Raw genomic sequence first — 20,897 nt, 5'->3', positions numbered from 1 at the left:
ATTCACACTGCCCTGATTTTGTTATCCCTCCTCTCTACACTGCCTTCCTGCCTGTCCCTTGACAATGCTTTCTGCATCCATTTTCCTTCCTAATCTGACATAGCATTTACTTTCTTAACCCTGTAGTACTGCAGGAATTCAAGCTCTGGGATGTGAAAATTATCCCCAAACAGTGAATAAAAAGGCATCTGGAAAAGTCAGCTGTAGTAGAAGATGCTGTAGTGTCAATCTCTATACCATGTGAGATGATTCTCCCCCTTTGCTCTGGTCAGACCTTGTCTGAATCACTGCATCTAGTTATGGGGCCTCCAGCAAAAAAAAAAAGACATGGAACTGTTGGAGTGGGTCCAGAGGAGGCCATGAAGATGATCAGAGGCTGGAACACCTCCCTTATGGGGACAGGCTGCAAGAGTTGGCACAGTTCAGCCACGAGAGAAGGCTCTGGGGAGAGCTTCTAAGGGCCTACAAGAAAGCTGGGGAGAGACTTTTCACAAGGGCTTGTAGTGATAGGACAAGAGGGAATGGATTGAAGCTGAAAATGGGTAGCTTTAGACTGAATATTAGGAAGAAATTCTTGCCAATGAGGGTGGCAAGACACTGAAACAGACTGCCCCAGGCTGCTGTGGATGTCCCCTCCCTGGAGGTGTTCAAGGCCAGATTGGATGAGCAACCAGGTCTGACAGAAGGTGTCCCTACCCACGGCAGGGGGTTGGAACTAGATGAACCTTAACCCTTGGGTCCCTTTTAACCCAAACCATTCTATAATTCATAGGATCATCATAGGATGTTAGGTGTTGGAAGGGACTCAGCTGTCTGTAGAAGGCCTCAACAACATCCTCCTCTTGGTCTGGTGGTCTATAGTAGACCCCTACAGCAATTTCATCTCCTTTTCCACATTCCTTAATCCTTACCACAAGTTTTCAACTTGTTCTGCCCCCTGCCTTGGACAGAACTCAGCACATTTCAGTTGCTCTCTCATATAGAGGGCAACTCCCCCTCCTCATCTTGCTGGTCTATCCTTCTGAAGAGTACAGAGCCATCCATGGCAACATTCCAGTCGTGGGAGCTGTCCCACCATGTTTCAGTGATGGCAATAATATCATAGTCATTCAGCCTATCTCCAGCTCCTCCTGCTTACTCCCCATGCTCCGTGCATTGGTGTATAAGCATTTCAGGGAGGGAGTTAGTCCATTAGCTTCCACTCTTGCTGTCCTGCCATTCCCAGCCCCTTCCACGGCCCCCAAACCTTCCGTTTTCTAATGCCCAAGTCTCACTTTCCCCTCCAAGATATCTTTACAGAAGTACCTTTCAAGAGCTGATGATCCCTTAAAGCTTCTGCTGTTAAAACAGTCTTCCCACAACCTGCCATTCCATAAACTGTGACCCAACCTGGATCATTTCCTAAGCAGTACAGCTTCTCTTTAATAGCATCTACCAGCTTCGGCCGAGTGACGAACACAACTGGTCTCTGTGGCACACCTCCTTCGCAGAGAACTGTCTTCACTGAAGTTAAAAAGCAAGACACATGAAAATAAAAAGTCAGTTCTAAATGGGATACCTCACCAAACATTGCACCAACCCAAATAATTAGTGGGTTTCCCCCCAAACAAATTTGTGGCCCATACAAATGCTCTAAAAACTACTGGACTCACAACATCAGATACTGAAAACCTCTTGCTTCCTAGAAATAAATTGCTTAGCAGTTAGCAAGCTTCAAATCTACAACAGTGTCACAATTAATAACTATATGAGGTATGCTGGTTTTACCTTTTCAATTCTAGGATTTGATAATTAACAGAAGAAACAATGTGGCAAACTCAGGAGCTCAACATTATTACAACAAATGGCTATCCAGTCACTTTCCCAGCCAGAGTTCCTTTCCCGTGGATGCAGCAGAGAAATGTTGGCTGTGTTAAGGTTTTTACTTTGTAGTTAACATCACAGCACTGTGGTCCAAGGAAGAGTTCCTCTGATTTAGGCTAAGGCAGCATGAGTTCACCATGAGGGTGGTGAGACACTGGAACAGGCTGCCCAGAGAGGTGGTGGAAGCCTCATCCCTGGATGTTTTTAAGGCCAGGCTGGATGGGACTCTGAGCAACCTGATCTAGTGTGAGGTGTCCCTGCCCATGACAGGGGGGCTGGAACTGGATGTCCTTGAGGTCCCTCCCAAACCTGACATTTCTGTGATTCTATGACCAGCAATACAGCAAGCATAGTACAGCAGGAAATGTGCACTTGATCTGTCCACACTGCTGCACTCAGTGCCATATTAACACTGATAAGCTTGATTACTCAGGTAATCAAAATTCCACACACCTATGAGACCAGTAAATATGGCAACTAGAGTCATGTGCAGTCTGAGTCACATGCAGCAAGTTAAGTTCTTCCCATCAGAAACTACTGATTTATTTCATGTCAGTCAAAGAGGACACTCCTGACACTGTAGGTAAAACTTAGGAACTTAAGTAGGGTAACTGAAAGATCTGGTGGAGAGAGTTAAGCAGACAGATCAAGTATTGCTGCCCAGGGAGGTGGTGGAGTCTCCATCCCTGGAGGTGTTCAAGAAAAGCCTGGATGAGGCACTTAGTGCTATGGTCTGGTTGACTGGCTAGGGCTGGGTGCTAGGTTGGCCTGGATGATCTTGGAGGTCTCTTCCAACCTGGTTGATTCTATGATTCTATTGGAAAGCAGGTTGAGAGATTACTCTTCCAGCTAGGTATGAGAATTTTGGAGGCTACAGCTTTTATGTCAGGTTCAGCTTCTTCTATGTATACAAATGAGCATCTGTCTCTCGTGTAAAACAAAAACGTTACAGTTAGAGAACAATTTGAGAGCTTCAGGTTTCCTCTATTTTAAAGTAAACATCCATTAATAGGAACAGTTTCAAGATGACCTACAAAAGTTATTTTGTATTAAATATATGAGATACAGAAATCCTGACCTACACTACCAGAACAAGTGAAGGCACCAACTCCTCCTTTTCTTTTCACTGGAACAGGTATTACAGATAGTCACTTAACAAGGAACAAAAAAGGCAACTTGTCTGTCCTGTCAAGCACAGGGATTGCTGCAGTGACACTGACCATGTGAAGTCATTCCATCCATTGAACTCTTTCTGTTACCAGAGGAGATGGCAGGGATCCCGTCCTGAAGCAGCGCAGCAAGATCTCTGTACCCTTCATGAAGCAGGGCATTATAAAAGGATCTGTAGGAGTTGTTATCTTTTGTAAGGATGATGTTTATCAGCATAGCTGCTCGCTCCTCCTGCGTGCCCTAGAAAACAAAACACTGGAAGAGATCATACAATCACAGAACTGTTGAGGTTGCAATGAGACTGAGGTGACCTTATTGTGGCTTTTCACTGTCTTAAGGGGCCTACAAGAAAGCTGGGGAGGATGTCAGGTAATGTTATGACTAGGGGGAATGGAACCAAGCTAGAAATGTCCAGTTCCGGGCCCCTCAATTCAAGAGAGATGATGAGGTACTGGAAGGTGTCCAGAGAAGGGCGACAAAGCTGGTGGGAGGCCTGGAGCACAGCCCTGTGAGGAGAGGCTGAGGGAGCTGGGGGTGTGCAGCCTGCAGCAGAGGAGGCTCAGGGCAGACCTCATTGCTGTCTACAACTACCTGGAGGGAGGTTGGAGCCAGGTGGGGTTGGTCTTTTCTCCCAGGCAACCAGCAACAGAGCAAGGGGACACAGTCTCAGGCTGTGCCAGGGGAGGTCTAGGCTGGATGTTAGGAGGAAGTTGTTGTCAGAGAGAGATTGGCATTGGAATGGGCTGCTCAGGGAGGTGGTGGAGTTGCCGTCCCTGGAGGCATTGAAGCCAAGCCTGGATGAGGCATTTAGTGCCATGGTCTGGTTGACTGGCTAGGGCTGGGTGCTAGGTTGGAGGTCTCTTCCAATCTGACTGATTCTATGATTCATATTGGATGCTAGGAAGAAGTGCTTTACTATGAGGATGTGAGAGCCTGGAATGGGCTGCCTAGGAAGGTGGTGGAAGCCCCATCCCTGGAGGTGTTTAAGGCCAGGCTGGATGAGGCTCTAGACAGCCTGATCTAGTGTGAAGTGTCCCTGCCCATGGCAGGGGGAGTTGTAGGCAGATGATCCTTGTGGTCCCTTCCAATCCTGACTGATTCTATGATCACCAAGAGCTCACAATTCCACCACTGTTGCTGAGCTACTACCACTAAACCACATCTCTCTGCATTACATCCATGTGTCTTTTAAATGCCACCAGAGATGGTGACTCCACCGCCTCCCTGAGCAGCCTGTTCCAATGCTTCACAGCCCTTTCTGTGAAGGAAGTTCTCCAAATATCCAACCTGAACCTCCCCTTGCACAACTTGAGGCTACTTCCTCTTGTCTCATCACTTGTTGCAGCAGAGAATCATAGAATCAACCAGGTTGGAAGAGAACTCCAAGATCATCCAGGCCAACCTAGCACCCAGCCCTGTCCAATCAACCAGACCATGGCACTAAGTGCCTCAATCCAGGCTTTGCTTGAACACCCCCAGAGACGGTAACTCCACCACCTCTCTGGGCAGCCCATTCCAATGCCAATCACTCTCTCTGCCAACAACTTCCTCCTAACATCCAGCCTAGACCTCCCCTGGCACAACTTGAGGCTGTGTCCCCTTGTTCTGTTGCTGGCTGCCTGGCAGAAGAGCCCAACCCCACCTGGCTACAGCCTCCCTTCAGGTAGTTGCAGACAGCAATGAGCTCTGCCCTGAGCCTCTGCTGCAGGCTGCACACCCCCAGCTCCCTCAGCCTCTCCTCACAGGGTTTGTGTTCCAGGCCCCTCCCCAGCAGAGACTGATCCCCACCTTACTACAGCCTCCTCTGAGGCAGCTGTAGGCCATTAGGCCTCCTCTTCTGCAGGCCAAACAACCACAGTTCCCTCACCTGCTCCTCGTTAAGACCTGAAGACCTTACAAATCATCTAATCTACCACTCACAGACTGGATGCAGTTACAGAATCAGCCTTCAACTTGACCAAGCCTCTTAACCTTCCAGAAGTGCCACAAAAAGTGCCACGGTCTGGCCTTGAGCTCTGAGGTAAAGGGTCGGACTTGATGATCTGCGAGGTCTCTCCCAACCCCGCCGGTACTGTGTGATCCAGCGAACACCTGCGTGCCAACCCCACGCTTAAGGACTTGCCGAACCCAAGAACCAGACAGAAACGGTTCCAAAACAGACGCCAGGACACACGACCGAACTGGGAAGGTAAAGAGCAGCGAGCGGTAGCTCTACCTGTTGTCTCACTCTCTCCTCCTCCTGCGGCGTTAACACTTCATCAGAAATCAGATGATCCATAATGTAAGCGGTCTTGATGTCCCTCTGCAAAGCTTGGCGATTCAGGAGCAAGAAATTCCTGCTTCTCACATCCATATTCCTTCAGCGCGAAGGAGCGGGAGACGAGAGGAGGGGGGATAAAAAGTCACGTCAGGGCCACGACATCATTTGTGAGAGAAAAACGGAAGGTTATAAACAGCTTCTGAATCGCTTATTCTGACCTCGAAGCAGCGTTTTGACCTCGGAAGCAGCAGCGGAGCAGCTGCGTTTGCGGCAAACAGTGACTCTCCAGGCGAGCTCATAGCGCAGACAGCAAAGCAGCTGCCCGTGGAGAAGCCTGCGCTGGAATGCCTTTTCCGCCGACACAGTTTCCTATCCTCGCCGAAAATATGCGGCCAGGAAAGTCTTTCAGCCCAGCTTTACTCCGCTGCACCTCCTAGGAGAGGCGACGTGAAAGCTGCCCAGCCGAAAAACAGTCCAGGCTGGCCAATGACAAAGCAGCCACACGTGAGGGAAAACAGGGAAAAGAAGCCACCCACGGCCAGACATAACAAAGGGTTGCCTCAGCCCCGGGCACGCCTCGCCGCAGCAGCAAGCGGAGCGAAACAGAAAGCGCAGAGCAGCTCTCCGCGCTCCACACCCGCCCCGCCGGGCCGGGGGCCCCTGCCCGGCCACCTCCACAGCAGGGAGCTCAGCGGCGCCGCCCAAACGCGGCCCTTTCGCCTTGCCTTGTCTTGTGCGGTCTTGTCCAGTCCCACCCTGCCTGCCTCCCCCACCGCCGCTCACCTGGCAGCAGCGCGGGGCCGTCCGCAGCCGCCGGCTACAAGTTGCCGCCGCGCCCCGCAGATAAGTGCTGCCCTGCCCGAGCCGCGCCGCCGCCAGCACTTCCTCCTTCCGGGCACGGCGCTGGCTGAAGCCCGGCCCGGCCCTGCTCGCTGCTCCGCTGCCCCCAGCCCGGCCCCGACCTGCGGCGCCCGGAACAAAGCTCCGCGCTCCCGCAGCGAGCCACGGAGGCTGAGCCGCGCCGGCGGCCCCGCTCGCCTGCGGCCCCGCTCGCCTGCCTGGGCGGGAGCGCGCCTGACGTGGCGCTGGGGGCGCGGCCGCCAACGGCTGCAACGGGCGCGGCGCCAGGTGCTGGCCCGGGCCGGCGGCGAGCTGCGGGGCGTGCGAACGAGGGAGCGGTGGGGCAGCCCGGCCGGCCCTTCCCGACCCCGCCGCGTTGCAGCTGGGGCCGTAGGAAGCGTCGAGGGTACGGAGGGTGCACTGATGGAAGAGGGGGCGAAAGGCGGCCCGAAGGGGCAGGGCTGCGGGTGGAGGAGTTGTGAGCGGGGCTGGGTGGTGTCCCGCAGGCCTACCCCGAGGGCAGGCGGGGGGCTCCCTGTGCTGGGGGGCAGTGGGGGTGGGCTGTGTTTCTGGGGACCCCAAGAGCAGAGTGAAGGTGGACGTGGAAATGTTCCAGAGGGGAGGTGACAGTGGCAGGCAGCCCGAGGGTAGCGGCTGCAGGGAGAGGGGGTTCCGGAGGAAGGGGATGCTCGGGAGGGTCCCTCGGAAGCGGCGACTCCTTCCTCTGCACGGTGCGGGGCTGCCCTCTGAAGCCGTCCTAACGCCGAGTTGTTCCTGCATGACACTACTTGGGCAGCTACCGCTCAGGGCTTTTTTTAGCTTTTAACCTCCTTATCGGTGCTCTCAATCCCAAAGGTAGTTCTAACAGTTATAAAAATAGCGGGTTTGCTATTTGTTTTGGGAGCAGGGGTGGGGGGGTCTGGGGTTTTTCTTCCCTTACATCCTTCAAACTCGGGGCAGGCGACTCGAGGTGAGGAGAAAGTTCTTCCCTGAGAGAGTCATTGGACACTGGAATGGGCTGCCCGGGGAGGTGGTGGAGTCGCCGTCCCTGGGGCAGTTCAGGGCAAGGTTGGACGTGGCACTTGGTGCCATGGTCTGGCCTTGAGCTCTGTGGTAAAGGGTTGGACTTGATGATCTGTGAGGTCTCTTCCAACCTTGGTGATACTGTGATACTGTGTGATAATAATGCATAACGATCCAGAAAGAAACAACATTGTTTGTGTCCAGCTCTACTAAATTACCCCCCTGGGGTCCAAGTCTGTTTCGAGGGGTGGGGGTGAAAGATTTTAGGCTGGAGAATTCCTCTCTTAACTTCCATTCGGTTAGGATATGAGCTTCTGTACTCTCCGAAGCTGGGGAGAGTTAATTCCCTGCATCTGTTCAAACCTTATTTTTTAAGCAAAGAGAGGACAGGTTTTGTCTTACCTAGATGCAATATTTCATTCCTCTTCTGCCTTTTTCCAGTAATAGCTTTCTATAAACTGATGTCTCTGGTGCTACAGAGGAGATGACCTCATTACAACAGGCTTAGTTCTAAGTTAAAGCTTGATTTGAACTCTCATGTTTCAAATGGAGGAAATTAATTTTACCCTTTTTGTTGTGAAGGTTTTGGTTGTTTCTATTAAAGGATCTACAAATAAGTGAAGGGCGATGAGGCTGGTGAGAGGGCTTGGAAAAGATAGAATCATAGAATCAGCCAGGTTGGAAGAGACCTCCAAGATCATCCAGTCCAACCTAGCACCCAGCCCTATCCAATCAACCAGACCATGGCACTAAGTGCCTCATCCAGGCTTTCCTTGAAGATCCCCAGGGACGGTGCCTCCACCACCTCCCTGGGCAGCCCATTCCAATGGGAAATCACTCTCTCTGTGAAGAACTTCTTCCTAATATCCCGCTATTAGGAGCAGCTGAGGCACCTGGTGTTGTTTAGTCTGGAGAGGAGAAGGCTGAGAGGAGACCTTATTGCCCTCCGACCACCTAAAAGCAGGTTGTAGTGAGGCTGGAGCTGTTCAGCTGTTCCCTTCTCCCGAATTACTAATGATAGGACAAGAGGAAATGGCCTCAAGTTGCAGCAGGGGAGGTTCAGGTTGGATGTTGGGAGGAAGTTCTTTACTGAGCAGGTGGTCAGGCACTGGAACAGGCTGCCCAGGGAGGTGGTGGAGTCTCCATCCCTGGAGGTGTTTAAAAGGAGAGTGGATGTGGTGCTTGAGGCTATGGTCTGGTGATGAAGGCTGCTGGGATGAAGGTTGGACTGGCTGATCCTGATGGTCCCTTCCAAGCATAGCGATTCACAGTGATTGGATGTTGTGCTGAGGGATTTGGTTGAGTCAGGGACTTGTCAGTGTGAAACTAATGATTGGACTCAAGGAGCTTGAAGGTCTTTTCCAACCTAAGAAATTCTGTGCATGGGATTCTGAGCCTGAAAAGACTCCTCTGCACAGGACCTCTGAAGTGACACCCCAGTGCTGCTGGCTGCCAGGCCAAGCAGGTGTTTGCTGATTAAATTATGACGGTAGTCAACTATGGGTGGGGGAAGCTACACTTTCAGTCCATGTGAGGTTAACTATAGGTTTTAAATGGCTTATGGGCAACAGCTGAAATATTTCTGGGACAATGAAATGAGCACAAGTTTGAGAAGTCAGTTCAGTATAAGAAAACATGAAAGCAGTACTCTATAGTATGGAAAAAACATTCATAAAGTCTTACAACACTTTCCAGAAGTTGAGATAGTAACTAAAGGGCAAAAGCTGTATTTAAGGATGATGAGAGGTAGCTAAACCCTTTTGGTTTTGCTTTTTTTTCCTCCTAGCTGTCTCTCCTGCTTTTTAAAAACCCAAAATGTCTGAAGCCAAGCAGAGGAAAAAAGGTGTTTCTTCATCCAAGACCAATGAAGGTTCACAGAAGGGTGAAAGGCACAGTAATGGTGGGAAGATGGCAAGTTCCAAGACCAGCAATAATCGGAACACGTTTTGGATGGACTCAAGGACAGGCTTGAGTGTCATTTCCCTTGCTATTTGCCTGGTGCTGACCTGGTAGGTAACTCTGTGTGCATTTTAATACCTTCTTTTGTAGTCTATCCTGTAGTCAGTCACAGGCAATATGATTAGTTACATTTGAATTCAGTGCTTGGGTTAAGTGACTATAGAAACCTGTTGAAACTAGAAGGATCAAGAAGAGAAGAACAATAGCCACAAGTGCAGCAACACTGGGGTGCAGTGAGAGAAGAAGTCCAGCTTCTGTCATCCATCATGTTGAAAGATTAAAAGGTCATGATTTGCAAATGTGGAAGCTACATGTAACTGTAAAGAGGAGCTTAATTCCTACATCTATAGAATGATTTGGGTTGGGAGGGACCTTAAAGATCACCCAATTCCAGTCCCTCTGTTATAGGCAGGGACACCTTCTACTAGACTGGGTTGCTTAAAGCCTCATCCAGCCTGGCCTTGAACACCTCCAGGGAAGGAGCACCCACAGCCTCCCTGAGCAGCCTGTTCCAGTGTCTCATGACACTCACTGTAAGGAACTTAATCCCCCAAAATCTACCTTTTTCCAGCTTCAATCCATTCCCCCTCACCCTATGACTATAAGCCCTCTCCAGCTGTTTTTTTGTAGGCTCCTTTCAGGTACTGGAAGGCTGCTCTGAGGTCTCCTCAAGCCTTCTCTTCTCCAGGCTGAACAGCCCCAACTACCTCAGCCTGTCCCCATAGGGCAGATGTTCCAGCCTCTGAACACAAATCCCTGCAGTAACAAATTGCTGTGAATTCCATCCTGAAACACTTAAATATGTTAATGATGTAATTATATTTACTATTTATTTCTTTGCAACTTGCAGGTTCCTATTTCAGCAGTCCAATCAATTTGCTGATATGGAAAAAAAGTACAGTTTTTTACAGCAAGAAGCTGAAAAATTCCTAGATGTGGAAAACAAAGTTAACTTAATTTCTAAAAAGGTAATTGTTGACATCTTGATTGGATAATCTCATGTGGACCTGTGCTGTTGTTTCACTTTGTTTCCATTTAGTTAAATTAAACTGGTGGTTTTAAAGTACAGTTCCATAATGTGGTCTGCATGGCCTGTGAATCACAGGGGCTTTGGAGAATATTTCATGTCACTGTGTCAAGCTATAGCATTGGTCAGGTGTGTTATCTCAGTGTTATTTTTGGGGGCACTAAACTACTTTTCAGAGCTTATCTATGCACAAACTTCATTTTGCAAATACTGGTCTGAGTGTAATTCAACTGTACATTGATTTGAAGACACTTCACAGGTGTTTTAAGGTAGTGGACATGCTCAGATATGAATCATAGAATGGCCTGGGTTGGAAGGGACCTCCAAAGGTCATCTAGTCCAGCCCTCTCTGTGTTCAGCAGGGGCATCCTCAATTAGAGCGGGTTGCTGGTGAGAGGCCTGGAACACAGGCCTATGAGGAGAGGCTGAGGGAGCTGGGGGTGTGCAGCCTGCAGAAGAGGAGGCTCGGGGGTGACCTCATGGCTGTCTACAACTACCTGAAGGGAGGCTGTAGGTGGGGTTGGTGTCTTCTGCCAGGCAACCAGCAACAGAAGAAGGGGACACAGTCTCAAGTTGTGCTGGGGGAGGTCTAGGCTGGATGTTAGGAGGAAGTTGTTGCCAGAGAGAGTGATTGGCATTGGAATGGGCTGCCCAGGGAGGTGGTGGAGTTGCCGTCCTTGGAGGTGCTCAAGAAAAGCCTGGATGAGGCACTTAGTGCCATGGTCTAGTTGACTGGATGGGGCTGGGTGCTAGGTTGGCCTGGATGATCTTGGAGGTCTCTTCCAACCTGGTTGATTCTATGAAAGAGCAGTGAACAAGGTTGCTCAGAGTCCTGTCCAGGCTCGCCTTGAATATCTTCAGGGGTGGGGTCCCAACAACCTCCCTGAACAACCTGTTCCAGCATTCCACTACCCCTCATGGTAAAGAATGAAAGGCATCATGAAATGATAGCAGTATTTTTTTCACTGCTATTTTATTATTTTATCATCTCTGTGTGATATTATCATGTAGAAAGCTTGGGCTGACTGTCAAATTATGCCATGTGTCTTATAAATAAGCCCTTTTGCACTCCCATCGTTGTGCTAGTGATGTTTATTTAGCACTGCTCTCCTCATGCTGTCATTTATAAATGATGTAATTTGGATATTTATATACTAGAGCTTGCAAAGTGGTGCATGGGAGTTGTGTAGTGTGCTGTGTTCTGGAGAGAAAAAAGGAACATAGAAGATAAGATGATTGACAACAAAGAAACTGGTACCTGTCCTTACCCCAAGCAGCACTATAGGCTGGGGACAGAGTAGATGGAGAGCAGCTAGGAAGAAAGTGAGCTAGGGGGTGCTGGTAGATAGTAGCTGAAGATAAGCCAGCAGTGTGCCCAGGTGGCCAGGAGAGCTAATGGCATCTTGGCCTGTATCAGGAACAGTGTGGCCAGTAGGACAAGGGAGGTTATTCTTCCCTTGTACTCAGCAGTGGTCAGGCCACACCTTGAGTGCTGTGTCCAGCTCTGGGGCCCTCAGTTCAAAAAGAGATGTTGAGGCACTGAAACCTGTCCAGAGAATGGCACCAAACCTGGGGAAGGGCCTGGAACACAAACCCTATGAGGAGAGGCTGAGGGAGCTGGGGGTGTGCAGCCTGCAGAAGAGGAGGCTCAGGGCAGAGCTCATTGTTGTCTACAACTCCCTGTAGGGAGGTTGTAGCCAGGTGGGGTTGGTCTCTTTGGTCAGGCAAGCAGCAACAGAAGAAGGGGGGACAGTCTCAAGTTGTGCCAGGGGAGGTCTAGGCTGGATGTTAGGAAGAAGTTCACAGAGAGAGTGATTGGCATTGGAATGGGCTGCCCAGGGAGGTGGTGGAGTCACCATCCCTGGAGATGTTCAAGCAAAGACTGGCTGGGGCACTTAGTGCCATGGTCTGGTTGACTGGATAGGGCTGGGTGCTGGCCTGGATGATCTTGGAAGTCTCTTCCAACCTGGTTGATTCTATAATTGTGTTCTATGATTCTATAGCAACTAACAACAAGCAGCCTCTTTTCTGCGAGTTTCATGCTGGGTTAATCAATGTTCTCAAGATTAAATATGAAAACACATTATGTAGGGACTCTGTAGCAAGTGAAGTAACTTCTAAAGGACTTTGTTAAATGAATGCAAAGGCTTTCTATTCTTGTTGAGTAGACATGGACATTGTTTTGTGTTATAAATACAGCTTGAGTCTTCTGAAAGTATCCTACAAGAAGCTGCCTCATCCATCTCTGTGATGACTGAGTTTGAACAGGAAATCTCTTCTCTTCATAACATCATAAGTGATATACAGAACAATGAAAAAACTCTCTCTCTAGAGATGCAGAGCATTCATGAGAAGTTCCAAAGCATTACAAACTCCTGGAGAAGAAGCTTGGATGAATTGAACACAAACACTAGCAGTTTAAAGTCCGCAGCAAAGCTCATCCATACGGAAGTTACTTCCCAAATTAATGAAGTTGACCAAAGACTTAAATCCCTTTCAGAAAGAGTAAGAGATTTGGAAGACAGTACAGCCAGAAATATTAAGACACTAAAAAGGCAAGAGGAGGATGAATTCTCTAGAGTTGAACAAAAGCTGGACTCGCAAGCAAAGGCAGTTGAAAAGCTAGAAGAACTGCAGAATAGTCTGGTAGCCAAAGACACAGACCTGAATCAGAAACTGGTGAACTATGAGCCTAAAATTGAGGAGTGCAAGACCTACCTGCCAACAATTGAAAATGCTGTTCACTCTATTCTTAGGTTGTCAAGTGAAATGCTGAGTATGGAGAACAAGATAGAGGACTTGACAAGACAGCTCTATGCTGCAGAAAATGATGTGCTGAAAACTGCTTCTGACACAGCAGAGATGCAAAAGATCCTTGAAAGCATACAGGAAAATAACAGCATGTTGAAAGTGCAAAACAAAGAAGTGGGTTTAGAAGTGGTAGTGCATGATGCAAAAGCATCTTCAGAAGCAACAGGAGTGACTTCAGAAAGCTATAACTCAGAAAATGACCAGGAGGAGGAGAAGTGAATTGGGACTCAGAGTTTCTCATTGAAGGAAGAGCACTTTATTTTAAACAGCGTCACTCCTACATATGTTAAGGATAGCTGAAGTATTGTCACTAGTCTAAATAGGCATTGCATCAGGCTGACAGGCTTCTAGGAGAGGCTAGAGAGCAAGAAATGTTATGTTGAAGGAGGAAAGGAGTATTTTCTTCAGGATTATTTTCAGCTTATTTGTTAAAAGTTCATTTTAATAAAGAATTTGAAGCAAAGTATTTGGGTCTGAAAGGGAGAAAGAAGTTAAAATGAGAGCTCATCAGATGACAATTTATATTTCATTTTCACTAGGTGATATTTCACATTGTTACTTTTGGTATTATATTCCAGGGACTTGTAAGACAACAGTTTAAGCTCTGTCACCTGTTATATGCTATGTAATGTTTTTGTACTTTATGGTACAAGAGCAGAGATTTTACTGTGATCTCAGTGCAGGAAAGCACTGAATAGGTTTGTGACAGCTGAAGCTTGGTTCCAGCAGCATGACAGAAAAGTAAAGTACATGTGACTGAGAACCTCCTCTTGTTACCAGTATTCCTAGGCATAGGGTTGTACAGCTGGGGTTATCTTTTGTTTCTTTGACCTCATGCAGAGAGCTTCCTTAAACCTCATTCCTAGCATTTTCAAACTTCTTAAAAGCACTGCCACAGTTTTTGTTCTGCCACTGAGGTTGTTGGACTGCATAGAGATTTAAGCTCTTATTAACAGATAGTCCTGTTAGAGCCTTTTAATTCACCAGCTTGGTGTGATCAGTCACTGCATTGGTTTGAGAGTTTGGGTTGTTATGGAGCTGCTGGAAACGAGTCTGAGTCTTTTCCTAGGTAGGATGATCTCTGTTAGGGATTACAGACATGTCTGGTTTTGTGTTACATTCCAAAGGAAGACAAAAGACCTCATGTCACTGTTTCCCAAAGTTGTGGTGTGTTAAGAGCTGCAGAAGCAATTAATGAAAGCCATGGAGTGACTTGGAGGCAGGGAACATCTAATTCCTGCATAGGTCTAATAGATCTACTTACATAGGACGTAGAACTACTTAATAGGACTGGGAGCTATTCATTGACATTTGATCTCAGGACTACCCTAAATTGATAACTACAGACTTAGGTCTTGAGAATTTCCAATTGCTGAACTCAGGAGAGGAGATGTAATATAACCCCATGATATTACAAACCAATCAGGCTTAAATTACTTGCTTCTGGGTTTGTAAATTCATTTGTTTCTAGATTCCTGAATGGGTGGTAGAGTTCTTAAACCAACTTTTCTCAAAGGCTTTCAGTTTCACGTATTTCTGTATCAATTTGTATCTGTTTGTAGTCATATTCAATAAAATCCACACTCTGGCTGTACATTATGCTCTGTCCTAGTGCAGGATCTGTTACAAGAGAAATTCCTCTTCCAGAAAAGGCATGGAATAAATACTTCAGGTTGCAGTGTTACACTAAGATCTTCTCTTCATTATGGAAATGTTTTAAATACTTTCTTTTTTGCTACTGTGTTCCTGCTTCATTTACTTTTGGGGAAGGGTGGGATGCTCCTCCATTTCATGTCTTTAATCAACCACAGCCCTACTGAAAGCTGACTTATGTGGGATTGTTTTGGGTTTTTTTTAATGGAACAGTTCTGTGCTCCACACTATCAGAAAGCTCAAAAGATTTGTTTCTATGGTGATATTTTTCCTTCTAGCAGAACAAAAATGATTAGTATGAAACTAACTCCAGGCTCTTAGAATGTGTTTCAGCTTGCCCACTGAGTATTTTTTGCTCTCCTGAGTTCTACACTGACTTAATGGGGATTCAATAGGATAGTGTCACTTAAATATTATCCATTCTTCCTCTCAAACTTGAAAACCAAGGAGGAACCATAAAAAAGGTCAAAATAAACCTCAAAGGAGCAAACTAGCACCAGTGAAAAATCCAACAGCAGTGTGAGTGTTCCCTCACCGATGTAGGGCAGGCTTTTTAAAGTCATCTTTTATCTTGGCCCTGGAAGCAGAAGAGAACCATGCCCAGTTCCTCTGGGTTGTTTTCATTCTGTGAATGCCATGTTCAAGTTCTTTACAGTGAGGGTGACAGAGCACTGGAACAGACTGCTCAGAGGCTCCATCTCTGGAGACTTTCAAAACCCATTTGGATGTATTCCTGTGTGAGCTATCCTAAGGGATCCTGCTTTGGCGGGGGAGGTGGACTCCATCTCTGGAGGTCCCTTCCAACCTCTAAGGTTGGGACCTTCTGTTGAAACACAACCAAATATGGGTAGCCTGATCTAACAGAGGATGTTCCTACTCACTGAAAGGATTTTGGACTAGATGCCCTTAGAAGGTCCCTTCCAACCCAAACCATTCTATGATATACATGTTAGGAGGAAGTTCTTCACAGAGAGAGTGATTTCCCATTGGAATGGGCTGCCTAGAGAGGTGGTGGAGGCACCGTCCCTGGAGGTGTTCAAGAAAAGACTGGCTGAGGCACTTAGTGCCATGGTCTACTTGACTGGATGGGGCTGGGTGCTAGGTTGGCCTGGATGATCTTGGAGGTCTCTTCCAACCTGCTTGATTCTATGATACATATTTTTTTTCCTTTCAGCATAAATTCAAATGTTCCTTTTTCTATAACAACAGAAACTGCAGGAGGTTTTCTGTGAGAATACACATTGTGATTACCAAAATAAAGACACATCATTTAACAATGGTCCATGACTTTGGGTTCTGTCTGGGATTCTATGAATGAAGAACAGTTGATCATTTTTGGATAGGAGGCTTTTAAAGCAGACCTCTTTCTGTAAGGTTTCTACAGGTGTCTTTTGCGGATCACACGGGTACAAAATTGCCTGTAAATCAGAAGGCTGCTTTTGGTGACTTGGATTTTCATAAAGTCAAGCCACAGTTTATACCCTCCAGCAATTTCTGTCACTATAGAAAAAGCAGCATGGGAATTTAGCCTGAAAGGAAAAAAAAATTATGCCTGTATCATAGAATGGTTTGGGTTGGAAGGGACCTCCAAAGGTCATCTAGTCAGTGAGCGTTGAACATCCTCTGTTAGAGCAGGTTACCCATAGTTGGTTGTATTCCAACAGAAGCTGATTTCCTACAGACAGTTTGTGCTCAATTTCAGAATAGTTCAGTTATTTCCACCAGAACATAGTTTTGATTTTGCTGTGTGTTGTTAAGCTACAAATCTGGTCAAATGTTTTTTGTTTGTATCTCTCCAGTGTGCCAATACTTGGGACTTCATGGAAGGGCTGGAAGACCGGCAGATAATTTCTGACATTAAACACCTGCAGGGAGATATTGACACGACAAAAACATCCTCTAGCAGCATCATCAAAACCCAAGAAGAGCTGCAGCAGAATTTAACAACCCTTTCTCGTGCCGTTTCAAGCATTGAAGAGAAGGCAGCTTCTGTAGCTAGAAGCATGACGCTGACAATTGTGACAGTAAAAACTGACATCAGGCGTGTCTCAGGCCTGGTCTCAGATATGGCTGCGTTGGCAGAATCTTTGCAGGCACTAGAGGATAAAGTAGAAAAAGGTGAAAAGACAACAGTGAAGAACATAGGTGACCTGCTTTCCAGCAGCATCGACCGAAGTACCAAGCTCCAGAGCTTGGCATCCAGTAACGCAAGGAGAATTGAGCAAATGAAGGCAGCGTTGGCTGAGATCAGGAGCAACTTTGACCAGCACTCGGACAGGCTTTTGAATCTGGAAGGTGACAGAGCAAAAGTGCTGAAGTCAGTTACGTTTGCAAATGATTTAAAACCCAAGATGTACAAACTTAAAAAGGATTTTGCCATGTTGGAGCCGTTAGTCAATGACCTGACACTGAGAATAGGAAGGTTAGTGGACAGCGTGTTGCAACAGGAGAAGGAAATTGCTTTGCTCAATGAGAAATTGACCAATCTGACCAGAGTTCAGAATGAGGCCAAAGATATGAAAGATGAAATAACCAAGGTTTCAGGCATTAACTGAAATGCCACAGCTGGAAGAGTTTGAGGAGTGTAAACTCCATGTGTAGTACTAAGAAGACAGACAGTATTTAAAAGCTTCATTTAGAAGCACACTGAAACTTGAGAGTTGTCTTCCTTGGCAAAGGACAGAAAAAGTCACAACTGATTTAAAGGGACAAGCTATGGTGTGAGCAAAAACTTGGCTGTGCAGGTTTGTCTTCCTGAAAGATGACAGGTGCTAGATCTTGCAAGTGGCTTCTTTTGTACAATAAAACAGCACTCAAGCATTAAAAAATGTTCTTACCTTTAGTTTGTTTTCATGAAGCAAGCAGGCCCCAGGACTGGCAGATCTTCAGTTTTCCTGCTGCAAAGGAAAGGAATAAAGTTATGGTTTCCTGAAGTTTAACAAGAGCACTGTTACAGCTTTAAAACACAACTCTACAGGGGTACAATGCTTTCAAAGACCTGCTGAGAACTTTTTCTCGGTGTCATGGTGTCTGTTCAGCAGTCACAGGTGTTGCTTAGCCTGTGAAATACTGCAGGGAGCAGCAGAGAAGGTACTCATGCCCCAGGAAAATTAGACTGATGAGAAGCACTGGCAGGTAGGGAGCAAGAGATACGTTTAGAACCAGCCTAGCTGTGGCAGGGGCACCTTGAGAGTGATTGGGGATTCAATAGTATGGCTGAAGAGCACAATTTAGATGCCAAGGAAGTCCTTGTCATTATCTTTGGGCTAGAGTGGAAGAAGCAAAGCCTAAGCAGGAAGAGACCATTCCTCAGCTTTATCTGCTTACTAAAACTGAATTCCAGAGTGGTGGGAGCAATGAGGAGGTGCTAGAAGTTAGGGCTAGGGAGATGCCCTGCAGCACAACCAAACTGGCAGAGTTACAAGAGGAATACAGCCAGCTCTGTTGGGAGTCTGGGACTGAGTGTGGGTGAAGGGTGAGGCCATGGGGTCCTGGGGTGTTTTTGACTGAGGAGGATGGGTGTGCACATTGGTCTCCTATTCAGTGAGCCACATGCTGGGCTGGACCCTTTGGAAAGGGGGATCCAATTGGCCATCTCCACTTTGGGTTTGGACCAGTTGGTCAGGGGTGTCATATCCTGTGGCAAGGCCACACAGCCACTAAGCTCAGCTATCCAAGGTACTCATTTGCTATAAAAAGCAGGATATTTATTGTTTTCACTGTGAACTACATAATCTCTATGTAGAGATGTAATGATTTACAGCTATTTGTACCATTACAGCCCATTTTAAAATGATATGCAACAAACATTTCAGCAAGTGCCAGCACATTTCATCTGTGGTACAATCTGATACAAACACAGCAGGTGGAGTTGTTACTCTCTTCAGACCATATACCTCAAACCAGCTGCAGCAAGAGCAAGAAAAGACCTTTTCTCCTTCAGAAAACAATATACACAGCCACCATGCACACGATCCAGTTTAACAGAGCACTTTGGGGTTTAGGGACTGGTCTGATCCCTATTCACAAGGACTTTTCCTCTGCTCTCCTGTCCCATCTCCTCAGCTTTCAGAAACACCCCACGAGTGCTATAAAGCAGTTACCAATGACAAAGCTGACCTTTGAAATGCTACACTACTACAGTTTTCCCACTGAAGGGTATTCAAAACATCAGTGGGTGACCCTTTAAGCAACATTTTATACATTTAACTCTGTCATCTCAAGCATCCAGACAAGCCCATGGCTGAATGTCAACATCAGTTGCTGCAACGTTCTTCCCTGCTCAGGTTTTCCACTGAAACACAACACAAGTAGCCCTAAGTATAGATTTACCTTGATAAAATGATCTGTGCATCTTTAAAAAGAGTTTCAGGCCTACCTTTGAGCAGTGATAAAGTGGATTTAAAGTTCTCTTATTACTGCACATAATTAAAACAGCTGCACAAAGGTGACCCCAAAAAAACTCTGCAGTTTTGCTCCACAGAATGAAAGGACAGGAAAGAGTCTTGAGCTCACTGTTGGATTACTTGACAGTTACCTCACTGCATGGCTCAAATTTGTCTCACTCTTCTGATAGCCTTAAAACCTAAGTGCTTCACCTTCCCAGGATCAGAAGGAACATGAGATGTTCTGCAGCAAAGCCCAAGTTAAAACAAGTCTTGAAACTATGATATTCAGTACACAAGTAAGTGAAATCAGCTTTTGAAGTTATCACCAATGGTCCTGATACAAGACCACATCATAGTTAATGCTCTTCAAGGAAGCTCTAAGGAGCATTTTATGAGTTTTGAAGTAATTTCAAAGGTTTCCACTTGCAATGGGGCAGTAAGATGCAAGACATTTTTACAATGAAAGGTATTTAATTCGACACCAAAGTACTTTTGTATAAATGTTTTATTTAGGCTTATGGAATTTGATTTTCTTGGATAATGCAGGTAGATACCAGAATGTATTTACTGTGGGAAATGGAGCAGGATTAGATTTTATCCATGTTTTGAAAGGCAGCAATTCAAAGTAAGCTTCAGCTTTGCTTGTTTAGCATAACCATCCAAATCTTGGAAGTTGAGAGGGCTTTCCTAGGAGTTGAGATGCACAAGCACAATGCTGTACTGTATAAAATGGTAGCAGGAACAGCAAACTCCAGCAAAGATGCAGGGGTCAGTGTATTTATTCTATTCCAATGGTGCCTGCTTGGATCATTCTTTGGACTCTGAAGGACAGGAGGAGTGGTACAACACAGGCGAATGCCAAGCTAAGGTCAGTACTGTCAGATCCCATGCTATAAGGCAGCACATCCAAATGGCTTTGCACAGAAGACACTTTAAGCTCCAGCTCTACTCTGGACAAAGTAGGACTAGATGCAGTGAACCCTTTTTATATACTGTCAGGCATTTTCTGGATTTTTCTCACTTAGCAGCTGGGGGTTCTTGAACAGGCAAAACACAGAAGGCAGCATGCTCATCTTTCTGTAAAAAGATGAAAATATGCTGGAAAACCAAATTCATTGCCTTAAAGACAATGAATGTCTCCTCTCGCATGCCTAGGAGCCTAGACCTCTTCACAAGGCCCAAAACACAAAACAGAAACAAAAACCACCAATAAAGAAGTATGGCTTCTTGCATTGCACAAATGCATGGTTCAACCGAAAACTAGGATTACACTCATTCAGATGCCATCTCCTACCCCTCCCCACCCCAAAAAAAAATTAAAGAGAATTCAGACTACAAGAGTACAGCACAGGGAAAAGCTGGCAAGTTTGTCAAGCTCTGCAAGAAGAGGCAAGCTATTTTTGTCTGTAAGCTTTAGTAAGCTTATAGTGGTCAGGTGTATTTGAGAATCTTTAGTAACAACAGCTTCTCTTTTGTTAGGGTAGCAGCTACTGTTCAATTCCACAGTAGAACCAAAAGGACCAAGTTCTTTGGTGTGGTTCAAAGCCAGCAGAAGCAGAAATTAGTCAAGCAAGCATAAGCTAGTTGAGATGACCACCCCAAAGCAGAACCAGCTCTGTTATGGGTAATATTCCTTTAGTATCTCTACTGAAAACACCAGTATTATGACCAGGATGCTCCTAACCAGTTTCATTTCAGCCATTCTGCATTAACAGCTTAAAGGCAAATAAAATAATGGACTCAAAGTGCATAAAACTGCAGTTAAGTTTCTGCAGTTCTGCAAGAATAGGTTCTTGGCACTTCTCTGGAAACAGTGAGAGCCTATTTTTGTTACGATTGTTTCAGAAATTCTCTAGTTCATAAAGTGCAGAATAGGTTAACTTTGTTAATTTTGTTTTGGGGA

At 46.4% G+C, this 20,897-nt stretch overlaps 2 protein-coding genes across 3 annotated transcripts in view; one reads left to right on the top strand and one right to left on the bottom strand.

The window, feature by feature from the left end:
• Positions 1 to 6,159, bottom strand: part of APAF1 (apoptotic peptidase activating factor 1) — a 49,096-nt gene extending 42,937 nt beyond the window's left edge. The window contains exons 1-4 of the mRNA XM_064154977.1: positions 6,077 to 6,159; positions 5,249 to 5,390; positions 3,084 to 3,273; positions 1,306 to 1,503 (exon numbers count right to left, since the gene is read on the bottom strand). Of these exons, the coding sequence (XP_064011047.1) occupies positions 1,306 to 1,503; positions 3,084 to 3,273; positions 5,249 to 5,386 (526 nt within the window). The 5' untranslated portion in view covers positions 5,387 to 5,390; positions 6,077 to 6,159. The remainder of the gene's footprint in view (positions 1 to 1,305; positions 1,504 to 3,083; positions 3,274 to 5,248; positions 5,391 to 6,076) is intronic.
• A 304-nt stretch (positions 6,160 to 6,463) lies between these two features.
• On the top strand, positions 6,464 to 17,434 carry IKBIP (IKBKB interacting protein). Of its 2 annotated transcripts, none has more exons than XM_064154975.1 (4): positions 6,464 to 6,539; positions 8,943 to 9,165; positions 9,966 to 10,083; positions 16,406 to 17,434. In XM_064154975.1, exons 2-4 carry the CDS (start codon positions 8,972 to 8,974, stop codon positions 17,159 to 17,161), a joined length of 1,068 nt encoding a protein of 355 aa, XP_064011045.1. In that variant the 5' UTR covers positions 6,464 to 6,539; positions 8,943 to 8,971; the 3' UTR covers positions 17,162 to 17,434. The 2 variants fall into 2 exon arrangements, with proteins under 2 accessions (XP_064011045.1, XP_064011044.1); XM_064154974.1 differs by lacking the exon at positions 16,406 to 17,434 and adding an exon at positions 12,342 to 14,552.
• Positions 17,435 to 20,897: the final 3,463 nt, after the last annotated feature.

The sequence above is a fragment of the Pogoniulus pusillus genome, chromosome 15 (genome assembly GCF_015220805.1).
Source record: "Pogoniulus pusillus isolate bPogPus1 chromosome 15, bPogPus1.pri, whole genome shotgun sequence".
Classification (NCBI taxonomy): Eukaryota; Metazoa; Chordata; class Aves; order Piciformes; family Lybiidae; genus Pogoniulus; species Pogoniulus pusillus.
The sequence above is the reverse complement of the archived record's forward strand: the minus strand, read 5'-3'. Positions and strand labels throughout refer to the sequence as shown.

What these genes read in the sequence shown, in the direction of transcription:
- IKBIP (XM_064154974.1), top strand. Translation starts at nt 8,972, where the DNA reads ATGTCTGAAGCCAAGCAGAGGAAAAAAGGTGTTTCTTCATCCAAGACC. An exon ending in ATTTGCCTGGTGCTGACCTG is followed by an intron (nt 9,166 to 9,965) that starts GTAGGTAACTCT and finishes TGCAACTTGCAG; the next exon opens with GTTCCTATTTCAGCAGTCCA. An exon ending in TTAACTTAATTTCTAAAAAG is followed by an intron (nt 10,084 to 12,341) that starts GTAATTGTTGAC and finishes TTATAAATACAG; the next exon opens with CTTGAGTCTTCTGAAAGTAT.